The sequence below is a fragment of the Tauraco erythrolophus genome, chromosome 2 (genome assembly GCF_009769465.1).
Source record: "Tauraco erythrolophus isolate bTauEry1 chromosome 2, bTauEry1.pri, whole genome shotgun sequence".
In the NCBI taxonomy this organism is placed as follows: Eukaryota; Metazoa; Chordata; class Aves; order Musophagiformes; family Musophagidae; genus Tauraco; species Tauraco erythrolophus.
Window position 1 is genome coordinate 20,273,366 of NC_141466.1, and position 26,949 is coordinate 20,300,314.

Here is a 26,949-nt window from a genome sequence, read left to right on the forward strand (position 1 = left end):
GGGTACAATACCCTGGAAGCATCAAAAGCAAATGAAGAAGTTCTTGACTGAGGGACCTGAAATGAGGATCAGAGGAGAAGCTTTGCCACAGTGAGAGCAGGGAGTACTTTGTCAGTAAAGAAGGAATCCCCTTCCCCTGCAAATATGAATGCATTTGAGGAGAATGAGAGGCCATTAGAAGATGTAGTTGTATTTCTGTGTATCACACGCTACAGGACCCTACCTAATAATTTCTACACCCAAAAGTCTGATCTGTTTACTAAACTTTTCAGAAAAGGGTTCATTGGCACTTACTGACTTTTAGCAACAAAGAACTCATGTCCTTAGGTTTGTTTGTGGACATCTGGAGATCTGGGAAAGGTAACGAAGAAAAGCAAGCATATTGACACCAGAACAACATTTGATGAAAAGCAGGGAACACTGTCTAACAAAGAACATTTCAGAAATCACAAACTGAAAAAAAACTGAAAACCATATCTCCCATAGTATTGTTCCAATGATTTCTTATTACTCATTTAAATTTGTACAGCTTCAGTCACTATTTCTTATTATGTCTCTTTCCCTAGATTAAAGGATGGTCTACTAACAGAAATGTCTTCCTTATGCAGATTCTATTAATAGGCAATTTGCTAATGGACTGACCTTTGTCATTGACAAATTCATTTGCTTAACCTTGGTTTGTTTTTTTAACTCTAATCATTCCTTTAGCTCTTTTCAGAACTGTTCCCAAGCTTTCAGCATCTTTTGCAGAAATTAATATCAATAGACTAAGACAAAATATTGCACTATGATGCCACTGAGCAGAGTACCAATAATACTCTCTGAGCATTTAAGAGGCAAATATGCAAATCTGAACTAAACACACCTGCAGCATTAGACTCTACAGTTAAATGCCTGTGGTTGCTTTGGGGTATTACATGACTTATGTTATATGACTGACCAAACCAGACAGATATTGGGTTCCTGGGAGGCCACTACAGAATTTTCCATAAGCCAACCAAAAAACAAGACAGAAAGGCCCGTCACTGCATGCAGATAAGCCTTCACCTAATAAATAAAGCCAGAAACAAAGTAGAGAAATTCTCTGCATTTACAGGCCCCATCTATGACAATCCTCCCCGCTGCGGCAATTCTAAGAGCAAAAAGGACATTCAACAGCCCTCAAAATGAGTCTTTTTCTCAGAGAGAGTCAACAAAAAGTCTCAAGAGCAGAAGCCTGCTTGCTCACAGAAGACCATAAACTGATTTGGGACCTGCTACCTCGTAGATGTATTTGAGAAGAAAGCTGAGCAGATCCAGGCACGGTGAAGCCCATAAATGCAGGCAACTCCTTAAGAGAGGACGACAAGGCAACATCAGTCTATTGTTCATTGAATAAATTGTTTCTAAGAAACTGATTGTTAAATCAAACAGGTAAAGCAGCATGCAAATTATAATTGTAAATTAGTTCAGTTCTACTAGCTGATGCAAGAAATGCAAAAATAATAACAAATCTTTTCAAACCTATCAGGACCAGGAAGTTTGCCAGAATCTGCAGAACTAATTGATGATTAGGATAAAACAGGAGCATGCAGAGAAGAAAATGTTATTGCAGAGAAGCTAAATGAGTTCTTTGCATTGATTCATGCCCACTGTGAAAGCAGCTGGGGAGATCTCAATGCTACAGCCTTCTCCACTGAAGATTCATCAGAGGATCTGTCCAAAACTGAAGTGATCAAAAACAATTTTAAGGAACAAACTGACAAAACAAACAGCAACAAATCACCAGGACAGGGTAATCACCCAACAGTTCTAAAAGAATTAATTAATTAAATCGCTTAATTACTTACAGTGATGTGCGACCTCTCAAAACTGCCTTGACACCCAAGGACTGGAAGGGTAACAAATGTGAAATCTATTACTAGAAAAATATCCAAGTGAGTTTCAAGCCTGTCTGTACCAGATAAATTAGAAGAAACCATAAAAAAGAACACTAAAATTAGTGGACAGTTGCATAAATGCAATCAGTTTGAAGACTCCTAAGTCCTAACTTACCCAATTCTTGAGTTCTTTGAAGGGATCAACAAACATGTGTAAAGGAGACCCAACTGATATAATCCATGTGGCTTTCCAGGAGACTTTTGACAGTGTCACTCACCAAAATCCTAGTGAAACTAAGCAGTCGTGCTGTAAGGGAGAATGTCCTGGTATAGATAAACGATTAGGGTATGGAAAATAGAGTAATCAGCAGGTCCTGTAATGGTGGAAGATGACCAGTGGTTCTCCACGGAGTTCTGTGCTGGAAGAGTTTGCTAGTGACACTAAGATACGCAAAGCAGCAAAGATGAAGGCTGGCTGAAGAGCAGAAAAAGGGTTTGTAGCCAACTGGTAATAAAATAGCAGATGAAATTTAAATGCAGATAAACATGAAATGATGGATGTGGAAAAACACAGAACAATAATACCTTCAAGTATAAAATTACAGCTTTTGAAGCAACCATAACCACTTGGAGAGCAATCTTGGGGTTAATGACAGATTTCTCATGGGGGTTTAATGATTACAAGAGGTCAAGAAAGCAAATAAAATTTGGGCTATTACTGGGAAATAAACTTACGCAGACACGCAAATCTATGATATGGCCACATCTTAACTGCCATGTTCTGGCTTCCTCATCTCAAAAAAAGACACAGGATACAGGACCGTAAAGTTCTGAGAAAAGCAACATGGATGCACAGTGGTATAGAATAGTCTCTACATCAGAAAGGACTAAGTAAGCAAGGACTCTTCAGCCTTGCTTGGAAAAGAAAGAACACTCAAAGAGGATATGATAAAGGTCCAGAAAGTCAGGAGTGGTGTGAAATGAATGACTAGGGATTAAATATTCACCAACTTTTCAATATAAGAACCAGAGGGAATCAAATAACAATAGTAAAGGCCAATTCAAAACAAGCAAAAGGAATTCTTTGTGCAATGGGTAGTTGCTACAGCAACTCCCTGCCAATGGATGTTTAAGATGTTAGAAGTTTATATGGGGTAGAAGGGAGACTGTAGAATTTCATGGAAAAGAAATCCACTGAGATTCATTTCATACACAGAGGACCAGAGCTGGCTGAGGAAGTTTCCAAATTGGAAAGAGCTGGAGGTTTGGTAAGTATACACGGGAAGTATATACTTGCTCTGTTTTTACTGTTCTCTAGGCATTTGATTTTCACCACTGCCAAGTATGGACTGTAGGCTGGATGAACCTTTCATGTGACCCAATGTGATTATTCTTTTGCTGCATAGGCAACTGCTGCATCCAGTGATGTCAGATACTGAACAAATGTTTCCTAATCAAAAAAGCAGGCTACAGTGAAGTATAAAGGGACTTTTCTACACAACAGGCACAAGACTTCTTCTGTGCAAATTTTAGTATCACACCCTGTGTTTGTGCAGTTAGGATTGAAAATAGAGTCGTAACTGTGCACTGATAAAAGATGACACGGAAGCTGGCAGAGTCCCAAAAGGCCACCTCAGCTCAGGTAGTGCCTGACTTACTGACAGAAGCTACTGCCCTATTTAAGCAACCTCCCTGTTCCACAAGCATGGTCTCCTCATGACTTACAACATTAACCACAGCCTGAGAAAGTCATCCTTTATACAGCTTATCTGAGAAGCTTAGAGATTATAATGATCTCAGAAAGGGGAACAGCATCTTGTTAAAAGATTTCTGGCGATGGGCAAAAGTCTACAACACTGACTAGAAACAGCAGCATGTAAAGCTCATCCTGCAAGATAGAGGCTCTATAAGAACACTTCTGACAGCTTTCACGGCATCTGGCAGCCACCAAGGACATTTTTGTTACTCCACACAAGTAAGCTCCAAAACCAACCACGAGTGAAGTTCAACAGAACACGTACTGCAGATGCGTAGAAAAGCACTTGCTGAATTCCTCAGTCCTACCTTGCAGATCCATCTTTTTCAATCTTCTGCACTCCGCTCCTTACCTATGACTATGACACATGGAATTTAGCAAGTCTTGCCAACTCAATTTCCCCAAAAGTCTTTCTCACAGAGTTAAATTACTACTCTCCCATTCCTTCTGACTCTTTTACCCAAGAGAGAAAACGAGCTGAGAAAAAAAAAAAAAAAAAAAAAGAGCTGAATCTGCAGTGTGCTAAGAAGAACAGAGATTATTGGGGTGGCAGCTGTGGAATTCAGTGTGTGGTGTGGGAGCAAGTCATTAATCCCCTTTCCAGTGCTCACATTTTTATTTTCACAATATCTAATGCTTATTTTTAAAGTCGCAGTTACGAAAGCACTTGAGAAAGTCTGAATGCTGGTTTTCTTTTATTTTTTTTTCCCCAGTATGTTTCTAGCTGCCATAACTGCCAGTAAAAAAACCTGATCCCACAAACTTTGCAACCTGAAAATCTGGAAAACACACACACTTCCTTTCTTAACATATCAGTTCTTAGTCCAGAGGATTTTTAATGCTTTGAGTTAATAATATGATTTATCCTCCTCTTTGCTGCTTCTTCCCACAGCAGACAATTTTACTCACACTGCTATTACTTGTTTTGTTTTTAACACATACCAACTCACTCTATAACTCACTGGCTGTCAGCATTTTAAAAGAAAGATTAGCAGTGCCAACTACACCTCAGGAAAAACATTTGCACTCCTCACAGCTCAAGTGTTTATTTTACACTACAGAAAAAATGGTGCATTACATTATCTGTGTCCCTCTTCTTGTTTCTGCCGGGCTTCACTAAGCTGACAACTGACAGTTGCATGCTTGTTTAAAAACTGCAGTAAGAAATAACTATTCTGAAGACATTGCATGTATCATCACAACATAATAACCAAGTTTTTTAATACACAAGCTATTTTTTTACTAATTTGTATTTTGATAAAACAACTGACAGTTTAACACAAAAAGCAATGCTAATCTAGTAAAGAAAGATGTTTTTTAGGACCACTTAATAAAGTAGACAAATGAGAAGCTAAATTCTGAACACTACCTGACAACAAAGAATTTGAATTTATATATAAGCCTACAATTCATTATGACACAAAGCTATTATCTCAGGAGCCTAGAAAAGTTCCCCTTAAAATAACAGATCAAGATTGAGAGGAAGATGTTACTCAATTTAAGCTCCTTGTTCCCATTTGTTGCGTTTTTAATACAGTGCTTACAAGGAAAAATAACTATAAATCTTGTAAAATATCATGTCTTTGCTATTTCTCATATTTACATAGCGTTTTACTAAAGTCTCTTTGAAGACTATACAATGCAAGAGCATCCTGAATCTAGAAATACCCTCTCATGCTGCAGAAATGGTAATCAACATAGGCATTTAGAAAAATAGAAACAACTTAATATTTGTTCCTCTTCCATGTGTATTATCACAGAAAACAGGGAGGTAGGTAAACAGGAAAGGGAGAAATTATTCTTGTATTTGGCAAGAGAAAGAATAGATTGTTCAGCGTAGCTGACCTGGTTACCTTCATTAACTGCCTTTAACAATAGCAGCACAAAAGAACTCCTTCCAAAAATTCTACAGGAATTACTAACCCTGGGATAAATTGTATAGGATAACTAAATATCCTCAAACTACTTTAGCTGCTGGAGCAGCCAAGAAAGTTCCTTACTTCTAAGAATAATCTTAATGTGATTTAATGTTCTATGTTTTGAAAACCTTGCTCCACCTTTGAATACCTATGCTTTACATAAACATTATTTTCTTCTTAAATCTTACCTGGCAATAGAATGGAGTAATTTGCCATACATGGGGCACTCCACTCTTACCAACGTGGCAATTTTTAAAACTGTGATCCTGCACCAAAATCCCAGATCCCAGTGCTCCAGTACATGTAGGAAAGATCACTATGATACAGCCGGACAACACAGCAACACCTGACCCTTGAAGTTCTAACAAAACTGGTATAGCAAGTATACTCTTATAAATTTACCTCATAATACAAGGCATTTTGACAAACTCTAAACACTTATTTCTAGGTGAATGTTCCAAATGCGGTATTCTAGGCATATGGTTTTCTCTGGTAGAGGAGAGAAACATTCTGATATCTTACGCAGTTATCAAGGAACAAATTTTCCTCTGCTTTCAAATTACTTAACTCTGGAAAATTCACACTTCTTTTATAGGGGAGGAGGGCAGGAGAAATCCCAACAATTTCCTATTATTACATATTCAAATCATAGAATCATAGAATCATAGAATGGTTAGGGCTGGAAGGGACCTTCAACGGTCATCTAGTCCAACCCCCCTGCAAGGAACAGGGATATCTCCAACTAGATCAGGTTGCTCAGTTGCAACTTGCTTTAAAAAGTATCTTTTAAAACTAAGAAAAATAATGAAGTACGGAAAGGACTGTTACTACAGATGCAAAGGATAGACAAGTTAATCAACTATCTGTCTTCTGTATTGCTTTGAATTTTTAATCTAAATGATTTCATTTCAATTATTTACTACTTAGAAATGCTGTCAACCATTTAAAATTTTTATTTGGTAAATGCATAAAAGTAGGTCACTGAAAACAAGCTTACACACAATAATACACAGACACATCAGAGGATTAATATATAAAAATCAAGAGATGAACAGACTGACCTGCTGCCTCTGGTGTTTGTTTAGTAGGGCTAAAAATAAGACGTAACATCTGGAGCAGTCTGCTAAAACTGCACAGAAGTCATCATAGGAAGAAAGTTTGCTACAAAGGTACAAAAATGAAACATAAATGAATGGAAGTACTTTTTTTCCACAAAAGATTCTTTTAAAAAAATCACTCTGCTTTTGACTCTCAGAGCCACGTTTTCCAACAAACCAAATGAGTGCCAATACTTTGACTTTGAGCAGAGACATAGGCAGTTACATAAGAGCACAACAGAAGTCTAGCTATCCTTGACACAGTGAATCACGGGAAGAAGCGAACATAAGGAGCTTCCCAACCTGCTTGCCATATGGGCACAGCATGCTAACACTAGCACTTCTTGGTGTTAAACGGGAGAACTGTAATTTCAAGATGACATGGGAAGTCAGACAGGAGAGGGAATAAAGGGTCCCTTCCTAATGCACGTCTTGTAGAGCACAGCGACAGCACTAAGAGAACACGTCTCTCACCAGCAAATATGGAGAACGTGTCTTCTTGCAGTCATGACTCCATCTCTGCGTATTCCCTAACAGCTGCTCTGGTCCTACACTGCTCACCTTGACCATTACAAAAATAGAGAATTGGACATGCTTTGGTCATCCCAGAAACACTGCAATAGGAGGTTAATCTAGGATAACCTCTTACTTCCTTTGCAAGTATCTGTGTTGATGTTCAATTACAACCAATTACATCAAGACTTACAGATGTCAAGAAATTAATAATCTGAATAGATTGAACACATTCTCTACAAAGAAGCTGCCTAAAGTTACTGATTGAGAGAAAGAATAATCATTCTGTATTACTAGAAGACAAAACAAAATTCAAATCTGTACTCTGTATTGCATAGTATTTTTTTTTTTTTCTGTGACTGCAATTTCCAGGAAGATAATTAAATGGATTTTATGGCTAATTTGTATCCTTGGAGCACGCAGTTCCTTAAACTGAAGAAAAAAGAAATTGAAGCAGTAGGAAACTTTAAATAAGACAAAATACTTTTGCTCCATATTGAATTCTAGATCAAGTAAATGTCCTTGTCAGAATTACAGTGTAAGTATTGATTACATTTAATTACAAAACCATTACCACACTTCTCATGGCATTTCCCAAGTAAAAGAAATGCTCTCCTTAGAAGAAGTAAATATGCTCTAAGTGCTGTAATCATTGCTAGAACTCAACTCATTTTAGGAACAAAATTAGAAAGACAGATGTGGGCAATATGGCATGGAATTGGTGAAGCAATTCACATGTTTTACAGGTAGCACAAATGGCAAAGGACTAGATTTGCCTGCTTTTAGCTGTGGAGAGGAAGGAATGATACTCCTTATGTAGCTGCTCCTCCAAGTGCAACCCAATCTCATCTAGTAAGGAGAATGCAATGGATAATTTGGAGAGGCTGAACAGGAAGAGAAGTCCATAGCAGACTGACATCTCAATGAACACAGAGCCACAGGCAACATGACTCAACACCACAACAAAGCAGCAATGGCAAATTCTTCATCCAGAACGGCATTCCTAAATTGTGCTTATAACCCAACTCCTCCTGAAATTACCAACAGTTAATTTCACAACCTTTTCAAAAATCCTTGAATTGTTTGCAAATCCATTTAGCATTGGATATTGCAAGCTGATGCTTGCTAATTGGAAGATTTTTGACTAAGAAACTATTCAGACTACAAACGGATCTTTCTGGGTGATTCACTTATAGTGATCTCCCTCTAAAAAGCACATCTTGGGAAGCAGGCACCGAGCTGCTCATAAAACTGAGGTTCTTTCAGCGCTTCCATCTGCACATTGAAGCCCTGATCCCATAGATTAATCTCCTCAAACAATCTGAGACAGCTCAAAACAAGGAACACTGATCGCATTTTCTCTTTTGTATTTTATTTCACAATACACAGTCCCCAATATAACTTAAGTTTGTGTAATTTCTCTCACTCACTTTTTAAAACATGGCCTAAAATAGGACTAATTAAATTAAACAATTAAACTAAATTAAACAATTCTATCAGTAGTAAACACACAACTACTATACCAAATCATTAAAAAATAGACAGAGCTTTTAAAAAAACCAATTCAATGTAAATCTTCCAACCTTAGTGCTTGATCCTGCCCTCTTTGAGGTCACTTGAAGCAGTAACACTGACATGACTCCATGCAGAAATAGCGTTGTGTTCTATACATACCTGAATATCCTGACTATATAGGTGCACACATCCTTATCATCCACACGCTGCTCCAGCGCCACAGAGAGCTCAGAGACTGCGCCGTTGCAAACGAGCTGGCGCCTTGCCGGAGGTAAGTCAGCCAAGTTTCGCAAAGTAGCTGTCAGCTGCGTAGAGAACGTTCAAAGATTTATTAATCGCAGCCGTTTACGACACAATCCACACTGTTTGGAAAATTTAATAAAGCTCAGATCTCATTGGTAACGTCTAAGGCAGCCTGAACGGCCTGTGAGCATTCGGCAGGCATGTATCTACCAATAAATTACTACAGAAAATGTGTGAGTAACAAAACTGTGTATATTGAAATAATTGTTTGAAAATGAAAGATTGATATTGGTCTTTGTCTGCATATGGTCTCCTCCTTTGAGGGAAACATGATCTTTCATATGTTTTAAAATCTTGCATGCATGTATACAACCATATACCAATAGGAAATTAGGTGAAATGCTGCGGATAGTTAAGGTGATTTTTTGCATAAGGTCTGATTTTGCAAATTTACATTTAAGTCTTGCAAATTAATCCTGATACATAATATATATCTCGATAATAACTATGAGTTGCAAACTAAGATTAATTTGTTTTAAAAGACAAAACTTTTAAAAAAAAATTAAAAGTTAATCAAGATCAAGAGAAATCCACTAATTCAAACAGTATAAAAATGAAAAGCTTAAGTTCTCAAGTTTATTCTGGAGAAACCAAAGTATTTTCCGAAGATACTGTTCTATTTCAAGGAGTTTTAAGCATAAAATATCTGGCACTTGTAGATATGCAAAACGAATCAGCTATTGCATATTTTGAAATGCTCTGGTTCTCTTCCAAGATAAGGGTATTCAAATGCCAAGGCCAGACAGGCAATGACATGTAAGTTAACTGTTGATCTTACCCAGAACTTACTGTAAAATCAATGCAAAAACATTTAATCTAATGTGAATATGGGAATTCTTCAAATTTTCCTTATTCTTAGTAAGGTATTTAACTTCAATTTGGTTTTAAACATAGTTTGATAAGGCCCAAAGACTATCTGTTCATATTGTTTGTAATCACAAAAAACGCTAGAAATTAACTATTTTATCACTGAATCAGATTGCTTGTCCTGTGATATATAATTGCTAATTTTAAAGAAAAATCTGACAAAGAGCAGGTGAAGTTGTTGTGTTTGAGGAGCTTTTGCTCATAGGATTCTATGCACTACTCTATCCATTCTCCAGCAGCTTTCAAATTTGCTGTCCTACTTCAACAAATCTCACAAATGTGTACAAGTCTTCAGTTACCACACGAATGAAGAACGAAAATGCAATTCAAGATGTTCTGTAATGGAACAATAGGAAAAGGAATAATGCATCAAAACAGAGAAGGATGGTAGAGAGGGAAAAAAAAAATAATGTGATAATGTGAATATAATATGTGCATGGATTTAACTTCAGCACTAAATATGAAACGTATACTATATTCAGAATAAACAGAAACTGAACCTATGGAAGCCATTTGCTTTTACCTCATATTTTAAGAAGAAACCTGGAGTTGTTTGTTATTTTAATGAAACAACTGGAAAAAAAAAACACAAAGATTTCCAGATATGCATTCTTTCCATCAATACTGGAGAAATAATTTAAAATAAAAATATTCTGATCGAATACTTTGCTATGCAAAATTGTGGCGGAAAAATTCCTTCCAAATGGAATAGACACAGAAGACTCCATTCAGTGCTCACACACAAGATGTTCACAGTCAGCCTAGGATGATATTTGTTGAGCTCTAGCTAAACTTCACAAGACAATGAAGCCACATACTAAAAGACATATTAAAGATCAGGGCTTTCACTGCAGCAAAGAAACTTACATATTACATGACCAAAAAAATTAAAAATTTTTATCAATAGATAATGGTGCTGAGGTCTCCAAAAAGAGAGTAAAATTTTTCACTGCCTGAGACAGATAGTTCAAAATCCTCCAGCAGTAAATTCTATCAAGAGGCGTTCTCATACAAAGACAGGTTGGAAAGCAAAAGCAATGCAAAATAATGTATACTCTTAAATGTGTGAGACAATGGAATTCAGATGTTCACAGAAGTATACAGCCACAAAAGAACAGTTAGTACACAAGTGAAATTTGAAGAGTACAAATTAAGAGGTAACAGAAGCTAGCCAGACAGCAGACGAATTCAAGAGATACTGTGATTGCTTCAAGCAGTCACCACGATTCAGGGAGAAATGCCTAATAATTGGCTCTAGCAATCCCCACCAGCCCTAATCCTTATGTTGCCATGTGAAAGATCAAATTCATCCAAACAGAAAATTTAACAGCACACAAATGACATTTTTAATGGAGAAGACATTTAAGTGCTTTTCAATTAAGGAACATGGAGTACTTGTTAAGTCTTGTCAGTGACACTTCGAAAGCCTTGGCTTTTGAATTAAGCATTACCATATTTCATAGAAATATGATCAGACTATTAGGTGAAGCAACATAAAATGAGTCAAATATGATCTTGGTTTCATGTCTCCTATTAAGGAAAAATAATTATTACAAACATTTTTATTCTTGTATTGTGGGACTTCTGAATAAAATCCGTTGCGTAACAACACAGACATCAGAGAGGGACTTGGCAAGATTATGTATAACACTGCCATCTGGTGATTGTGCAATTATATGGTTAAAAAATGAAGAGTTGGTCCCTGTTAACTGAGGTACTTCAGTTGTCAGGAGTAAAAGCTGGCAGAGCCTCCTTCAGAGACCACTGTGACTATTTAAGGTGTTTTTCTCCTGCAGTATAACTTGCTCTATTAAGTATTTCTGTATGTCGCTGGATATTTGGTCTTTTGCTACAAGTTCAAGTATGCCACAAAACCTGCCTTTATTCTGAAGACATGAATCACCGAAGAAACTTTCTTCGATACTATATCCCTGAAAACAGAAATATTCCTACATCTGTCTATGATGACTGAACAATTAACTCACATGGAAGAAATGGTGCCCATTAACGTAGATTTGTTGAAGAAACGGATATGAGAAAGTCTCACAGGAATTCCATAGCAGCAGGAATCACTACTTTTCTCACAAGAGGAAGAAAAATGAAGTATCTGCACTACCATAGAAGAGAATACAAACAAGTGAAACAGCAACCTCAATAAGAGGCAGTTGTCAGTATTGACTTTTCCACAAAATACTTGAGGCCTTCTTAGAAGCAGCAAGTCAATTTAAGCGTACGACATGGTTTTGCTACACTTCCAGTCATACTGAAAACAGCAGAGATAAAAATTATAAAAAACACAAGTGTCAAATGTAACATTTTCCTTTCACACATTTGCAAATTAGACCCTTGATTTAAAAACTAAATTTATCCACATACAAATAATGAAAGAAGAAACATTTCTGCAAAGTTGAGGGGAAGTTCAGACAGCTAGTCAAACAACTGAAAATAACCAGATTCATTAGTTTTATTATTTGGACATAATTGGATATTTTTAAATGCCCCAATGGGCAAAACCCAACTTTTTGTATCTATTTAACACAAATTTCCATCTCTTTCTACCCAACAGGATTCCCATTGTATGTATTTTATGCTTAATGCCAACAGTAGCCAGCAAACATCAGTAATATGCTTTGCTTTTAACCATCCCCTTCCTGCTCTCAGAAGGAGAAATATTTTTAAGCTATATAAACATGAAAAGAGATAGAGGATACATATCTCTAACTTAGGTTTTAAAATGCCTACACAAAACTACAACCTAAATTGCCACTCACTCAAATCACTGCACAGCTTCTGTATGTGAGGCATCACATTCTACTTCTTCATCTAAGCTTACTTTTCTTATAGTTAGGTTTTTAAGTCCTGTCTATCACCTTGCAAATTACACTGAGAACAGCATCTATTCTGGACATCCAATCCCTCCTGAAAGCTTCAATGCTTTTCAAAAGGGGGTTTCTAAATAAACTGATAGCCTAAGGCAGCACTGCAGTAGTATCAGGACTTACAAAGTCTAACTAGCAGCTTTCAAGGGAAATATGGTCATTAAAATCTTGATTATGTGCAGACCTAAAGTTTGTACACTTTCTCTTGAAAAAGAAGGCCTGGAAATCCCATATACAATTTTTGTATAGAATATAAGAATATATTGTATGATACCAACAAAACGGCACAGATGATTTTAGAATTGTTTGGAAATTCACAGTTCCACAAGAAAGTTAACATTCCCAATTCTAAAGACACAAGTGTATAAAAGAGAATTTTGTGATTCATACAGGAACTTAATGATGACAAGACCAGACAGGAAAGAAAACAGGAACACAACAAGGACAAAATCTCCAGTGTCATCATATATTCTCCCAGTCTTCAGCAATTTGCCACCTTGGGGCTTCCTTAGTGTCGTAGTTTAGGCCCACTTGGCAACTAAGCACCATGCTGCCACTCCTCCACCCCAGTGGGATAGGGAGGAGAAACATAGCAAAAGACTCGAGGGTTGAGACAAAGACAGGGAGGGATCACTCACCAATTATGGTCACGGGCAAAAGAGACTCAGCTTGGGGAAAAATCAATTTAATTCATTACCAATCACATCAGAGAGGATAATGAGAAACAAAGTCAGATCCTAAAAACACTTCCCCCTCACCCCTCCCTTCTTCCCAGGCTCAAGTGTGCTACTGATTTTCTCTGCCTCCTCCCCACCAGCAGCACAGGGGGACGGGGAATGGGAGTTGCAGTCAGTTCATCACACGTTGTTTTCTGCCACTCGTTCCTGGCCAGAGGCGGGTCCCACTTGGCGCCGGGGAAGCTTCTAGCAGCTTCTCACGGGAACCATCCCTGCAGCCCATCCTGCGCTAACATAACTCCATCATACAAACCCAAGACACTTGGCCAAATGTAAGCATTAAGCCGCATCATTTCGTTCAGTGCTTCATAGCATCTCCCAGTCTGTTTATGTTTGTATTAAGATTGCACACGCTATTCTAGAGACACGTACCTCACAGCTCCACTAAAATAAACTGACAGAAACAAGTAATAGTAAGGTGATGATATAAGCTATGTTTTCTCATATAATCTCAAGTAGAATAAAATCCTTTGTTTGTAAGTTAGTAGAGAATTAAAAAAATCTGGCATAATTAGTAGAGAAATCTAGTGTAAACACTACCTCAGAAAATTGTCCAATTCATTTTCCTGTGAAGTCCCAAAAGCTTAGAGTTACACCATGCACTAATCATTACATTAATAATTTCCAGGACAAATGCCAGGAAACTACCTAGCAAATCCTTGACAAATACAAAAACCCCACAACCTATGAATAACTTAAGATTTAGCTACGTAAGCATTTTTTTCTAAACACTAAAGTTTAAACAGTAGTGGGGCAAAGGATTGATTTCACAGCCAGCACTCATCAAGGTACCTCATGAGAAAATAGTTTTGAGCCCGCTGCCTTCAAAAAGCTTCAAAAAGTGTTGGCTTTTACAAACAGTTCTTCAAAAACATTTTGTTAAAGAAATGTAGCTATATTTTCCTATGCATTTTAAAAAATGCATTATTCTTGTAATAAAAAGCTTTTTGTAATTTCCTAGAGTATTGCAGAACTGGTTTTTATTTATTATTTCAGTTTAAATAATTTAGACAGGGAACACATTTTTATCTGTTTACTATAATATCCAGAACATTGTCAGCCCCATAAAGTAATAATAAGAAACTGGTTTTACAAGGTACCCAAAAATATTTCTGTTAGCTTCAGAATTTCTAAAGCCTTTAAAATTGACTACAGAAAAATATCAACAATTTAGGTCCTGAACAACTTCATGTAAACTTCTTAAAAAGAAGTCTATTCAAATATAGGTACAACTCTGTCAGTGGCACACAGGGTTAGCTTATCTCCTCTAATTAAATTTTTAATTTGCCCTTGAAGTGTGTACTTAATAAATACACAGTAAATAAAAGTAAATGCTAACCTGGACTAATAGATGGCCCAAGTTGGAGAAATATGTGTCATTTTCTTTTATATTATTAATCTGCTTCATTAATTGCAGCAACATTTCAATAGCTCCTTTGTTGACCATTTCATTAAGGAGTACTGCATTTCCAGACATGAATTTTACAGCTCCCATGCAATACAGGAGAGCTTCATTGTTTTTGCGTAGATCTTCAGTTCTCAAGACCTCCAACAAACAATCTAAAAGGAAAATTATTATTCAGAAAGCCTAATATTAACATTTATATTTGATACAGTCCAGTCATTGAAGAGATTAACAATTGGGGAAAAAAAACAGATTGAACTCTTTATAATACACTTCTAATAAGTGGGCTAGAAAAATTGGGTATTTGGATTGAAACCAAGAAACAATTATCAATGAATAAGAGAACGGGCCTGACTTTTGTTCTCCCAGGCTTCAAGAACCAGCATAAGTCGTAAACACATGGCAGTAATCATTGAAATCCTCTGTCAAGATTTGCAGAAGTGATTGTGTGTGTCCGGAATTTTGTGTACTAAACTGGAGACATTCTAAAGACGTTTATTCCCACTACTTAAAAATCAAATGTCTCAAAGCGTCTCAAATGGAGCACTAAAAAGCACAGGTGCCTAATTCAAATCTCACATTTGAAGTCTGTTCGTAGCCTTTTTAGGTTTACTTTTTTGTAGGTAAAGTTACTGTAAAAGTATTGCTTTATGCTACTACTGTCAGACACCTGAAATGTTAAAATTAACAGTTGTTAGCACAAGCCCGGTGTATCTTTCACAGACGAATTGAGACATTCTGAATTTAGTGGGTGTATGATAAGTAATCCTAACCAATTTTATACTTTCCAATTTTTAGTAACCAATTGAAACTGATATTTACTTCTACTTCCTGTGCTCCATCCAGTTAAATAAAAACATTTTCCCACTTCATTTATTCCTTCTACTGGAGAAGAATTTAATTCTTCTACTGGAGCAGCTCCACTGCATAGAAATAGTTCACGGGGACAGAGGAAGAAAAAGAAATTGAATCTATATCCCAGTGACTGCAACAGGAATCTGGGTGATTATGATGATAACCCAGGTTCATGTCTTCAGCCTGGATACAGTGGGTCCAAAACATAAAGAGTGAATAAACAGAAAGAACCCTACCAAAACTGTTCTTTCTTTCACTAGGTTTTAAACTATCCCTAAAGTTTCCCTGTATTTTTAAAATACAGGGAAAGAAGATTAAGTGTAAGAAAAGTGAGTGAAGATGGAAATGAGAGGAAAAAACCCAATGCTTACACAGACACAGCTACTCAACTTGTCTAGATTTTTATACAAAGCTAATCTCTACAAAACTACAGCAACCCAGATTGCTCAACTGAGCAATCTGAGCTGTTCTCTTTTCTCTGAGTCCTTTCCTGTTATCTTACTATTGGAAAGGCTTATCTGGTCTTTATTTCTGACAACACTCACATACTAAATTTTAAAACCAGGAGTACTCTCATCTGTTTAAGCAGATGTACACACGTGCATTAACTTATGCACATGCAACAAATGCTGGCAAGGTCAAGGCCTACATTAACAAAACATAATACAATTTTAATGAAAGGAATGACCATCAATCAATACCGAGTATCATTCATACATTTTCTTCCTATTTCTCATATTTGCAAGGTGTGTGTGTATGACACAAACACAGCTACAATCACAAAAGAGATCTTAGAGTCATTGCTGACAATTCTCCAAAACCATTGGCTCAATGTGCAGCAGCAGCTAAAGAAGTCAATGATCGTTCTCAATAGGTTTCCTGATGATGGCCAACAACACAGACAGCATTATTTGGCTTCTATAAAATTTGGTGCAGACACATCTTGACATTTCATAGACAGTTTTGTTCTGTATCTCTCAAGAAGGATCTCCTGGAGTTGAAGAAGGTATACAGAGGGGCTACTAAAACAACTGAGAGAATAACAATATCCTTTCAAAGACAGAGCTTAAAGGCTGAGATGCTTCAGTCTGAAGAGGGGAAGGCAGAGATATGCGATATGACTGCCGTTTAAAAAATCATGAAGGTGGAGGGTAAGCTGACTGGAGAAACTCTTACAAATTCTGCAAAACTACAAGCAGAGGCATGACAAAAAGTATTTAGGTTTAAAACGGCAGACAGAGAACTTACAGAACTTGTTGCCCTGAGATTGTAAAAGCAGACAGAATCGGAAAGTTCAAAAAGGAATTAGGCAAATTAATGAACAAACAATCTGTAAACAGAGACTAAAAAAGATTAGGCAGGGATGCACCATCTAATGTCCCTAACAGAATGTAACAATTCTGGATCCTGGGGTAGTACACAGGAAGCAGATCACAGAAAACATGTAGGCTTTCATGCTCTCCCCAAACAACTTCCCCTAACACCATCGTAAGACACAGAATACTGGACTAGATGGACCGTTAGTGTGACCTTGTAGGCAATTTTACGTGTGTAAAAGTAACTCTGAGAATGTTTCTTGAAAGATGATCAATCTAACTATTGACTTCCAACATCTGACTTATATGCAAGAACAGAATACATACCCAGTAATCTATCATTTTGAATGATGTCATCATTTTTTTCATTCTTGCAAATTTTAAATGCAAGCTTGCAAACACCGAGAAGATTTTTTCCATCCACTTTCATCTGCAGAGAAAGTAAAAGACAAAAATCACAACTAAAATCTACATACAAAAACGCACCATAACATTTAACAAGTATCAGACACCATGGCAAACTCTTAATCTCACAGAACTATTAAATTCTAGCTGAAGCCAGGACAGTACACCGAGCCAAACTGAAAACTCTGCAGAATTAAAGGACTCTGAAACCTAGCTAGTTTAAGCTCTATTCAGCAAACTGTGCTAATCGACTTCAAAAGAACGGATGACATAAAAAATTTTATGTATTTTCTGCAGGTAGTATATCAATAACTTGCATAGGTGTTTTTCTCTAATTTATTCTTACAAAGACATTCTGCACAGGATTTGCCATCTAGGGCCATACCACAAAGAACTCCAGTATAACAGTATATGTCATAATGAATTTTTTTCTCAAATACCGCAAAACAAGTACATCTTAAGATGTACTAATAGTCACTGAGAGATCATGAAAGTAAAGTAAAAGTAAAGGAAGTAAAAGTGTTAAAAATACAATGACAAATCTCTTCCTTTCCTCTGCATTTCAAGGGCAATTTCTTCTCTTGTTCATGATTTTTAAAAGATTCAACAGAAAAATGCCTGTAATAGAACTTTTTTTTTTTATAAGCACTACTGTGTAGTATCTGAATATATAATTATATCTTCTGATTAAAATAACACACGCTACCTTAAAGGAGAACCACATTCCCCCACCTCAACACACACACTAATTACTAAAATAGCTACAACACAATGCTAGGTGGTATCCTTTCATCAGTGACTGTCCATATTTTCTTAGTAGAAGCTGAACCAACAGGTTCAAAAGCACCAACTTAATTGAGAGTTTTGACCAGAAATACTAGAGAAAGAGATAATATACTTGATTACTTTCAAAAAAAAAACTGGTTTGGTATTCTCAAAGATGTTTAATAAAGTCAAGATGTTATTCAAAACCCAAGCTTAATTACCATGTGTAATTTTTAAAATTTTTTTTTGGTTTAAATTCCTGCATGTTTATCCCAGCTTAGGATACTGTTTCTTTTCCATGCCTAAGCAATATTCCTGCCACCTACACCAGCTATCCTATTTTGTGTCCTTCCTTCCTCCCCAGACATAATTTCTCTGCAAAAAATAGGGTCCAACAAGTGTCGATCTGGATGAATGGGAGACTAGCATCTGTACAGCCAGAAACTGTGCTTAGGAAAGGGTTAGTTTAGACACAGTTTAAAAGTATGAAATGAAAAATAAAATGCAAGTTGTAATTCACAATTTTGAGCTTCACATTCTACCAAACAGCATTTTAAAACACTTACAGCCAGAATAATCTTTGCCAGTTTCAGGCAAAGTGGATCTGAATCAATGTCTACAAGTTTATATAATGTCTTCAGAAGCACACTTCTTCGTTTAAATCTTTTTCCAAGCATATTTCCTTCATTCAAGGCTTGATAGAGCTTGGTGCAAGCCAGACAAAGATTTTCTATATTGTCTTCTACTTAAAGGGGGTGGGAAGGGAGAGAAAAATACAAAATAATTATCAGTGTCACCTTTTTCAGAGCATCTCAATAGACAAAGACACAGGAGAACAAAATAAAGAATGGGTTGCACAACAAGAAAAATACGGCGCCCAATAAATCTCTTAAAACGATAATGCGATCCTCAGAAACAGTTTTATTCTTCTCTTTCACAAAGACGTGACTCAAGCCAAGAAATCACAGAGCCAAAATAATACCTAAACTAAAATGAAACTCACCTTTAATGCTTAATAATCAGACTGACCAAATGTCTACCAGGAAACTGTGAATCTGAAAGTATTCTTTAAAGAGCTCCACCAAACATTACATATGAAAAAGAAACAGTTAAGGAATGTTTTTTCTGCCCATATGCATAACCTACTGTATCAAACCTTGCTGAGATTAAGAACAAGTAAATGCAAAAACTCGTTAGAACTCTCCAATGCATAGTAGAGGTGCAAGATATATTTGAGTGGACTGTTAGCCTATTGACAAAGAAGGCATCTTCCTCCTAACCTGAGCCCCTCAGACGCTAATTAAAAAATACAAAAATAAAACCTGCAGTAAAATATTACAAAATCTGCATCTCAACACAATGGAACCATGTACATGTTTACTTCAGAGGGAAAAGGAAAAGTCTTGCCTATTTTTAAAATAGGTGTGTGGGGTTTTTTTTTCTTTTCTTACATTTCCTTTTGTCTACAAGGTGACACTAATAAAGCACCATATAAACCCACTTAAACTGCCTGTATAAACTCTGCATTTATTCAGGATGTACTTGACAGCTGAAAGAGTCATATTCAAGTAGACGAAGCACTTGTCATAATTTCCTGTCCATATGTATTTCATCACAAAAACCACCCCATCGAAGGTCCCAAATCTGTAGGCAGATTCAAGGACTCACCTCTCATGCTGAGCGGCGCCTGGAAGCTCTCAATTTGTAATCATCCTACTCAAGGAACGGCAATGACTATTCCACTTCTACTCCCATCATGACAGAAAATTTAACAAATTCAGCATGATTTTAAACCCTTTGCTCCAGTAAGCAGTGAAAGCGGAGTGGCAAGGAACCAAAATCGAAAGGTTTCCGCTCCATTTCATCAAAATTAACAACAACAAAAATTATTCGTCACTCATGGGGCATTTTGAAGCTTATCCTCTCTGGAGTACTGGAATGTAACAAAATAAAGTATTTGCTCCTCTAGAAAAAGAGACTTGGGGTTCTATTTGTTTTTGTCATATAACAATCATCTCAAGAGCATGATATCATAAGATAGTAAGTTCCAGGTTAAACCTCAGCTTTGTTTTTGAATTGAAAGTTTTCTGCAATTATTTTTGAGGGAGAAAGGGGAAGAAAAAGGCTTTTCTATTAATATGTGAAGAACCTAAACGTGACCTAAATGGATGTGTAGGGAATTATCTGAAGGGTATGAAGCAAGTGACTGCACACAAAATTAAAAGATATTGAATTACCAATGTAAAAATTACAGTATTCTAATATTCATTTTGATAGGAAAAAATTACTGCACCGCCATTGTGCAGTAAACAGCCTAAATAAAGCAATATAACATGCAGCTGCAGGAGGCAATGATGCAATTCAGTTACAATCTGTGTGAATATTCAAGAAGCAGAAAAACTCTGAACTTTAAGGTTCTTTTGTAACACTACATTCAATCAACTGGTGAGAAAGTATTGCTAAATAATTTCATGTATTATTAGAAAAACTAAGCCATAATCAAGTTTTTAAAAAAGCTAAAAAAACCTCAACACACTAATCAAATCAAGTAAAGACTGAAGAAAAGGGCTATGAAAATTGATTTTCCTTAGTTACATTCATGACAAGGAAAAGACATGATTAGATTTTATCTCTAAATAATATTTTCCTTACCTATAAAGAACATCTCACTATGCAAAACTTTTAACTCAGAGGCTCATATTTGACAATCTCAGCATTAAGCAAGGAAAATCTGAAGTTGCATATCTGTTTTCAAATTTCCTGATCACTGTTTTTCTACACATCAGTGACAGATGTGGAAATAAGAATCCTGTCTTTTTAAAATAATGATGTATTTTGGGAATCACTCAGTTCTGTACAGGTGTTTCAAACTCATCAACATCTGCAAGATTTTTATGCAAAAAAAAAAACCCAACTCTAATCTGTATGAACACTGCAAAAGATCCTGTAAAACAGAATCAATCCTCTAATCTGACACTCACTTTTAGCCACTTATAAAAACAAATCTACTTTCTATATTCCCATCATTTAAATAAATATAATGTCCATAGAAGTCACCTAGACAATCTTTCGAATGAAGCATTAAAATGGATTTCAGAGTTCAATCTTTCAAGTCATACTTAATTTACTCAATTTTGCTTCAATATTCTGGGTCACTACATAATTTTCTGAGACACCTAACACTTCAAGCACAAATGGAAATTTTCATTAAGATTTCCTTAGTTTTCTGAAATTAATTGAGACCTTCAGTACAGTCTGTGCTTAAAACAGTGAATCTGTGCAGTACTTTACTCTTATTGCCTCATCACTGACTGCTAAACTGGCAGAACTATGTTGTCTAAAATAAGGTAATCTAATCAGACAAGATCTTCTCTAAACTGGTTGGTTTTTTTTTTTTCCACAGAATCATAGAATGGTTGAGGTTGGAAGGGGCCTCTGGAGGTCATCTGGCACCACCCACGTGCTCAAGCTGGGCCACCTAGAGACAGTTGTTCAGGCCAGTTTTACAAGGCAAAGTCACTGAATGATGAAAAAGCATAAGAAAAAAAGCAAAGCATAAGAGGCTACATAGTCCAACCACTGTTTTTCTTTTGTAGTAAACACAAACGAGTCCTACATTTCCTGCATGAAACAGTACAGAAAATACACCCTTTCAAGAACAGTGTTACCCACCTTTTTCCAGTTCATGCAGAATTGGTAGAATCTTTACATGCCAAAAAAATTCTTCCTCTTCTGATTCATTTATTCTTGTTTCACCCTCTAAGCCTTCAAAATACATTCAAAACAAAACCACATATTCAGCCAAGCTTTCAACTTTTACGCAAATAAATAGCTACAAATACTTTATTCATCAGTCAGAAAAGGTATCTCTAAAAATGTCACATTTTGCTATATTCTGGGTCATTCTACCCATTCGAGCTTTTGTTTTTATTTACATTTTCTCAAAAAAAACACTACCCAACAAAACTAGAAGGATAAATGTTTTTATATGTAAAGCTGCACTGTAAAGCCAGATTTGTTTTTCTATGCTGACATGAATATTTCATCGATCACTGAATTGGAAGGTAATGACTACTTTTACATTAACATGCCCTGTTATTTTTCAGCTCTGTGTCCACGTAACAGCTTATTCTCTGTTAAAAAAAATCTGTACTAGAGACAATTCTCTAGGATTGTACAATTTTATCCAGTACACATGCACAGTATTACACTAAGCTTGGTTAACTGACACTGATCAGTTAGGGAAGAATAGTCTTGTTAGTTATTACATCCTGTTAGCAATTCTAACCACTTTGTGCAATTAATTTTGAGGACTTCTCGACTAAATTTTTGTAAAACACATGTTTCTCTCCTATTCTTTGTTATGTTAAACAATTCCTTACGCAGCATCTTGGGAAACGAACAGCAAACTACAGATATCTGAAAGATGTTTTGCCTCCAATTTTGTCAGAAATCTTGAAGGCAACCAGCTCTCAGTTTTCTCGGCCTCTCTCAACCAATTGCCTCCACAGTGACTGAGAAAGAGCTACTGTTCATGATCAGAAACCTCACCCACTTCACAATCCACATATTTCAGCTTTTTTTTTTACACTTTTGCTTTGAAAAGACAAAAACTGTCTATCAGCAGACATCAAGTTAAAAATTGGTCCAAAACATCATCAGTCTGAAATTCTTCTGGAAAGAAGAGTGAGAGTGTGGATCTGTTTTCAGATTGGACAAAGGAGCTGGTGAAACACTGTTTATTAAAAAATGGATTCCAGGACTGACTTTCATATGGATGCAATATCACTGGGAATTATTCTAACTTGCTGAACATCCTTTTCACATTCACCTGCCACTGTGTGAAGTGACAGAATTCCGGTCTTTACCATTGGTCCACTCCACTACAGCTGAAGAGCCAGGGTTTCTGCGCAGCTTGAGTTTTAAAGGATCTAACAACTGCTTACAAGGTGCACGTAGGCATATTTTTGGAGTTCGAGATTAGGTTAAGCTCCTTATCTTGCAAGCAACCAAAGTTTTTTGTATAACAATGGGGTTTGGCTTGTTGTTTTGTTTTGTTTTGGGTTTTTTTAAATAAAATAGAAGTCACAGAACTCCACTAAATAACATGAAGAAAGCCATTAAGACTAGAATACATACATTTTTTAAGTAGCAGATTTGTCAGAAAGTGTCTCCTACTGTTCACTAGCTCTTGCACTTAAATGACAATATAAAATCTTAACATAATGATTATCAAACTCAACAAATACTGTACTACCTGGGAACACTGATATTAAGAGGTTTGCATCATGAGAACAGCATGTCAGACCTTAAAAAAATGACTGTCTACTGAACATTAAATGGAACAGTGAAACAATTAAAAACCTGACTATTTAAAAAGCTTGCTCTTTAAAAAAATCCAGACTCTCTTTGTGTATCTGTATGAACTTTACCTATCTACCTATATTTTACACAGAATGAATCTATCAGTTATATCTGTTTCAACAGATCATACAAAATGCTGCTGTTTCATAAGTAACAAACTTGTAAGTATGTTATTACAATAACTATATATTGTTGGTGTGTGCATATATACATATTAGTATATGTTTTTAGGTAATATTACTTATTTTGCAGAACTTTTTTATTTTCTAGATCAGAGGAGTTAATAGTCTTTTTTAGATCAATAAGTAGCTTAATTAATGAAACACTGCAACATTTGCAATGAAGTGAAACTTCTGCTCTGGATAATATAAGAACACAGCTGAAATGAGAACACTAGAATAGTTTGCACTGTTTCTTCCTGCCACAAAACCCACATATTGACTCAATTACTTCTTTTCTTTCCAATTTGTAGCTATCTCTCAGCCTGAAAGATGAGACTTTCTAACTACGCACATGCTTAGCTTTATTAAGCAAGAAATAGAATAGTTCATGTATGTATTTGCAGATTCGATCAAACTGGTCACTAGAAAAAAAATTAAAAACCCATTTAATTTTTAGTTCAGAACAGAAAGAACTGATTTTTTGTGCCACTCTGCTGCAGTTGTCTCACACTCATCAGAAAAATATAGCAACCTAAAAGTCATAAAAGCATAATTTGTTTTAAAGAAACATCTCTTGCAACTACGGAAAAAAAAAAGATAATCAGTTTTTACTAAACAATATTAATCCTAGAAATAAGAATCAACAGGAAATAAATTATTACAAAGAAAAGCAACACTAATAAATTGTAAACTGGCATGTGTCTCAGTCCTAGGAGATTTTTAAGGTGCTGATAAAAAGTTATGGCACTAGCTGTATTTAAAATACCGCGGAAGCTGTCTTGAACCTTCTAATTGAGCGAATCATGATTCAACAGCAAAAAAACTCAAGCAAAAGAATTCAGCAAGTTGAAGTTCGTTGTCTCAGTTTTCATAGGTCTTAACCACAGCTTTGCATTCTGGTCAAAAAAATAATCACTAATCAGTCTACATTTATTGGTTGCTGTTTTTAGCATGTAAATACAAGAGCCTTAGCAACACTGAGCTTTCAAAAGCTGTGTACTGCCTGACTTACCATGTTTAGCCATATTTTCATGGAATACTGAGTGGCTACGAATATATCAATAGTAAAACAGTCCACCTCCTCTGTAAAATGTGAAAGTATAAACACAAATCGTATCAGAAAATAGAAATAATCTGTAAATAAAAACTCCCTCTAGGACCTCACTATAGAGAAGAAACGATTGAGAATTCCTACTGCTATCCTACTGTTGATTCTGGGATTAAAGATAAAGTATGCACCAACTAAAGAAGTCACATAATTTTTAGTAGATATATAAAGAAACAATCCTAATAATACACGATTTTTTCAATAGCACCAATAAAACAGAACAAATAAATCAAAAGGCTTATAGACATAGAAAATACAGCCCCACAGAATACTAACTCCCATGACATGGTAAATATTCTCAGCTCCTCTGAAGGAAATGAAAGCAGAGCATGTCACGGCCTTCACCAGAATGATCCAGAATAATGCAACTTCTCAGTTCTAAAAAAATAGCAATAAAGCATAATAATAGCACAGTAGAAACTTCAGGTTTCCATATCAGACTCTCGAATATGCGCTTGCCATGTATGAAACATGCCAGCTATGAGAAAATATTAATTAAAATCTGTTATGTAAAATTGCCAAAATGCATCCCTACAGGGCAGCCAGAATCTGTATTTTCGGCTAACACAGCTTGGCACAACTTTATTAGTTTCTGTGAAACTATGCCAGTTTACAAAAAGTGATGGGCAAACAAGGTGTTAATGGATTGGCAAATTCTTAAGCCTACATATGGGAGAAACAAGAGAGAAAATAGCAACAGATTTTTAGAGTGAAGATCTCTTGAATATTGTTTCTCTTTACCAACAACAGTAAAAAAAAACCAATACATCTAGAAAATAAAAATATTGTTCAGTGAATAGAGAAGAAAGATCTTCAAATCACAAAAATTGTATTATTTCTATTTGACTGTATTTCACATTTTTTGACTGGAGATTGAAATGCTTTATGAAGTACCTGTTACTCTTCTCTTCCAGCCTGTACTCCTGGGCCATGATGAACTCGTGCCAGACTTTTTCATCTGGTCACTAAAAGATACAGTATAGACAGACACAAAGTACATCAGAAAATAATGCTGAAAATGCTTCTTTCTTCACATACACTCAGTATGAGATCTGCACATTAATAACTAATTAGAAAAGATTCTAAGTTATTTTACTAAGTTAGTAGGTTATCTGCTTATTAGAAATGACATATAAATACAACTTCCTCCAGTGTGTATTACAGAAAGCTCCTTCAGAAATACTGACATACTCACACCACAAGAGGTCACCATTATGGAACACAAAACCTAAAGCATTTCCACTTGTATGATAAAACAAAGCTGAACCAGACTGAACTCAGAGAGATCCAATTTTTATTTTATTATCAGTTTCATTAACTGAATATAAGCTCAACTAGCTTAAACCTGTAAGTTCACACATTCACAAGGAGAGTGATTTCTCTTGATAGAATTAACACTTTTAAAATATTTAATGAGTAGAATTTTCAAAGAAACAAACACTTTAGTAGCCTTTAATGTAAATACTAGAATTTCCAGGTCAGCTTATGAACTATTGCTAACTGTGTATTGGTCACTAGTACAAGAAACATGTATGTCATCATTTCTTTGTAAAGCAACAGTGAGTAACGCCGTAATTCCTCCTGATTGTATGATTAGTCTTTCTCTGGCCAGAGGAAGCTACTACATACACCTGTGATAAATCTATTCTGTTTGCCTAGCTACATGCTCAAGCAGCACTGACCTAAAAGAAATATACAAGATATAGACTCTCTTTGCTAATAAACAGGAATCTTTCCTCCTTCAAATTCTGTACTAAAGACAAAGGTCTTCATCTATTTTCTATTCTCAGTGTATGTTTAATTTAACACTTCTTATTCCATTTATAGTTCATGTACCAATACAACCTAATCTCCTAAATTTCATTCTAAAGATAACAGTAGTTTGTTAGTAATATTATTTCCTTTTTTTAAACCTGTTAATTTAGTTGCTGTAAGGCTTAAAGCTAAACTGTTGTTTAAGCGGTTTGCTGGACTGGTGCCTAAATCCTGTCTGCCAGTCCAGACAGAAGATGTAAGTCATCCTATCAACAGATGGAGACAGAATAAAAGACAAAGCTCTTGTAAGATCACTTCCCTACAAAAGGGACTGGATAGCTCACTGTGATCAGTCAAAAATTTCTCAAGC

The 26,949-nt window shown here is 35.9% G+C and overlaps 1 protein-coding gene across 1 annotated transcript in view; it reads right to left on the reverse strand.

Moving 5' to 3' along the window:
- ARMC2 (armadillo repeat containing 2) overlaps positions 1-26,949 on the reverse strand; it is a 65,560-nt gene that overhangs the window by 19,587 nt on the left and 19,024 nt on the right. Inside the window, exons 6-12 of the mRNA XM_086631969.1 lie at positions 25,719-25,789; positions 21,864-21,956; positions 18,758-18,933; positions 17,349-17,451; positions 14,785-15,005; positions 8,819-8,964; positions 6,596-6,695 (exon numbers count right to left, since the gene is read on the reverse strand). Of these exons, the coding sequence (XP_086488095.1) occupies positions 6,596-6,695; positions 8,819-8,964; positions 14,785-15,005; positions 17,349-17,451; positions 18,758-18,933; positions 21,864-21,956; positions 25,719-25,789 (910 nt within the window). The remainder of the gene's footprint in view (positions 1-6,595; positions 6,696-8,818; positions 8,965-14,784; positions 15,006-17,348; positions 17,452-18,757; positions 18,934-21,863; positions 21,957-25,718; positions 25,790-26,949) is intronic.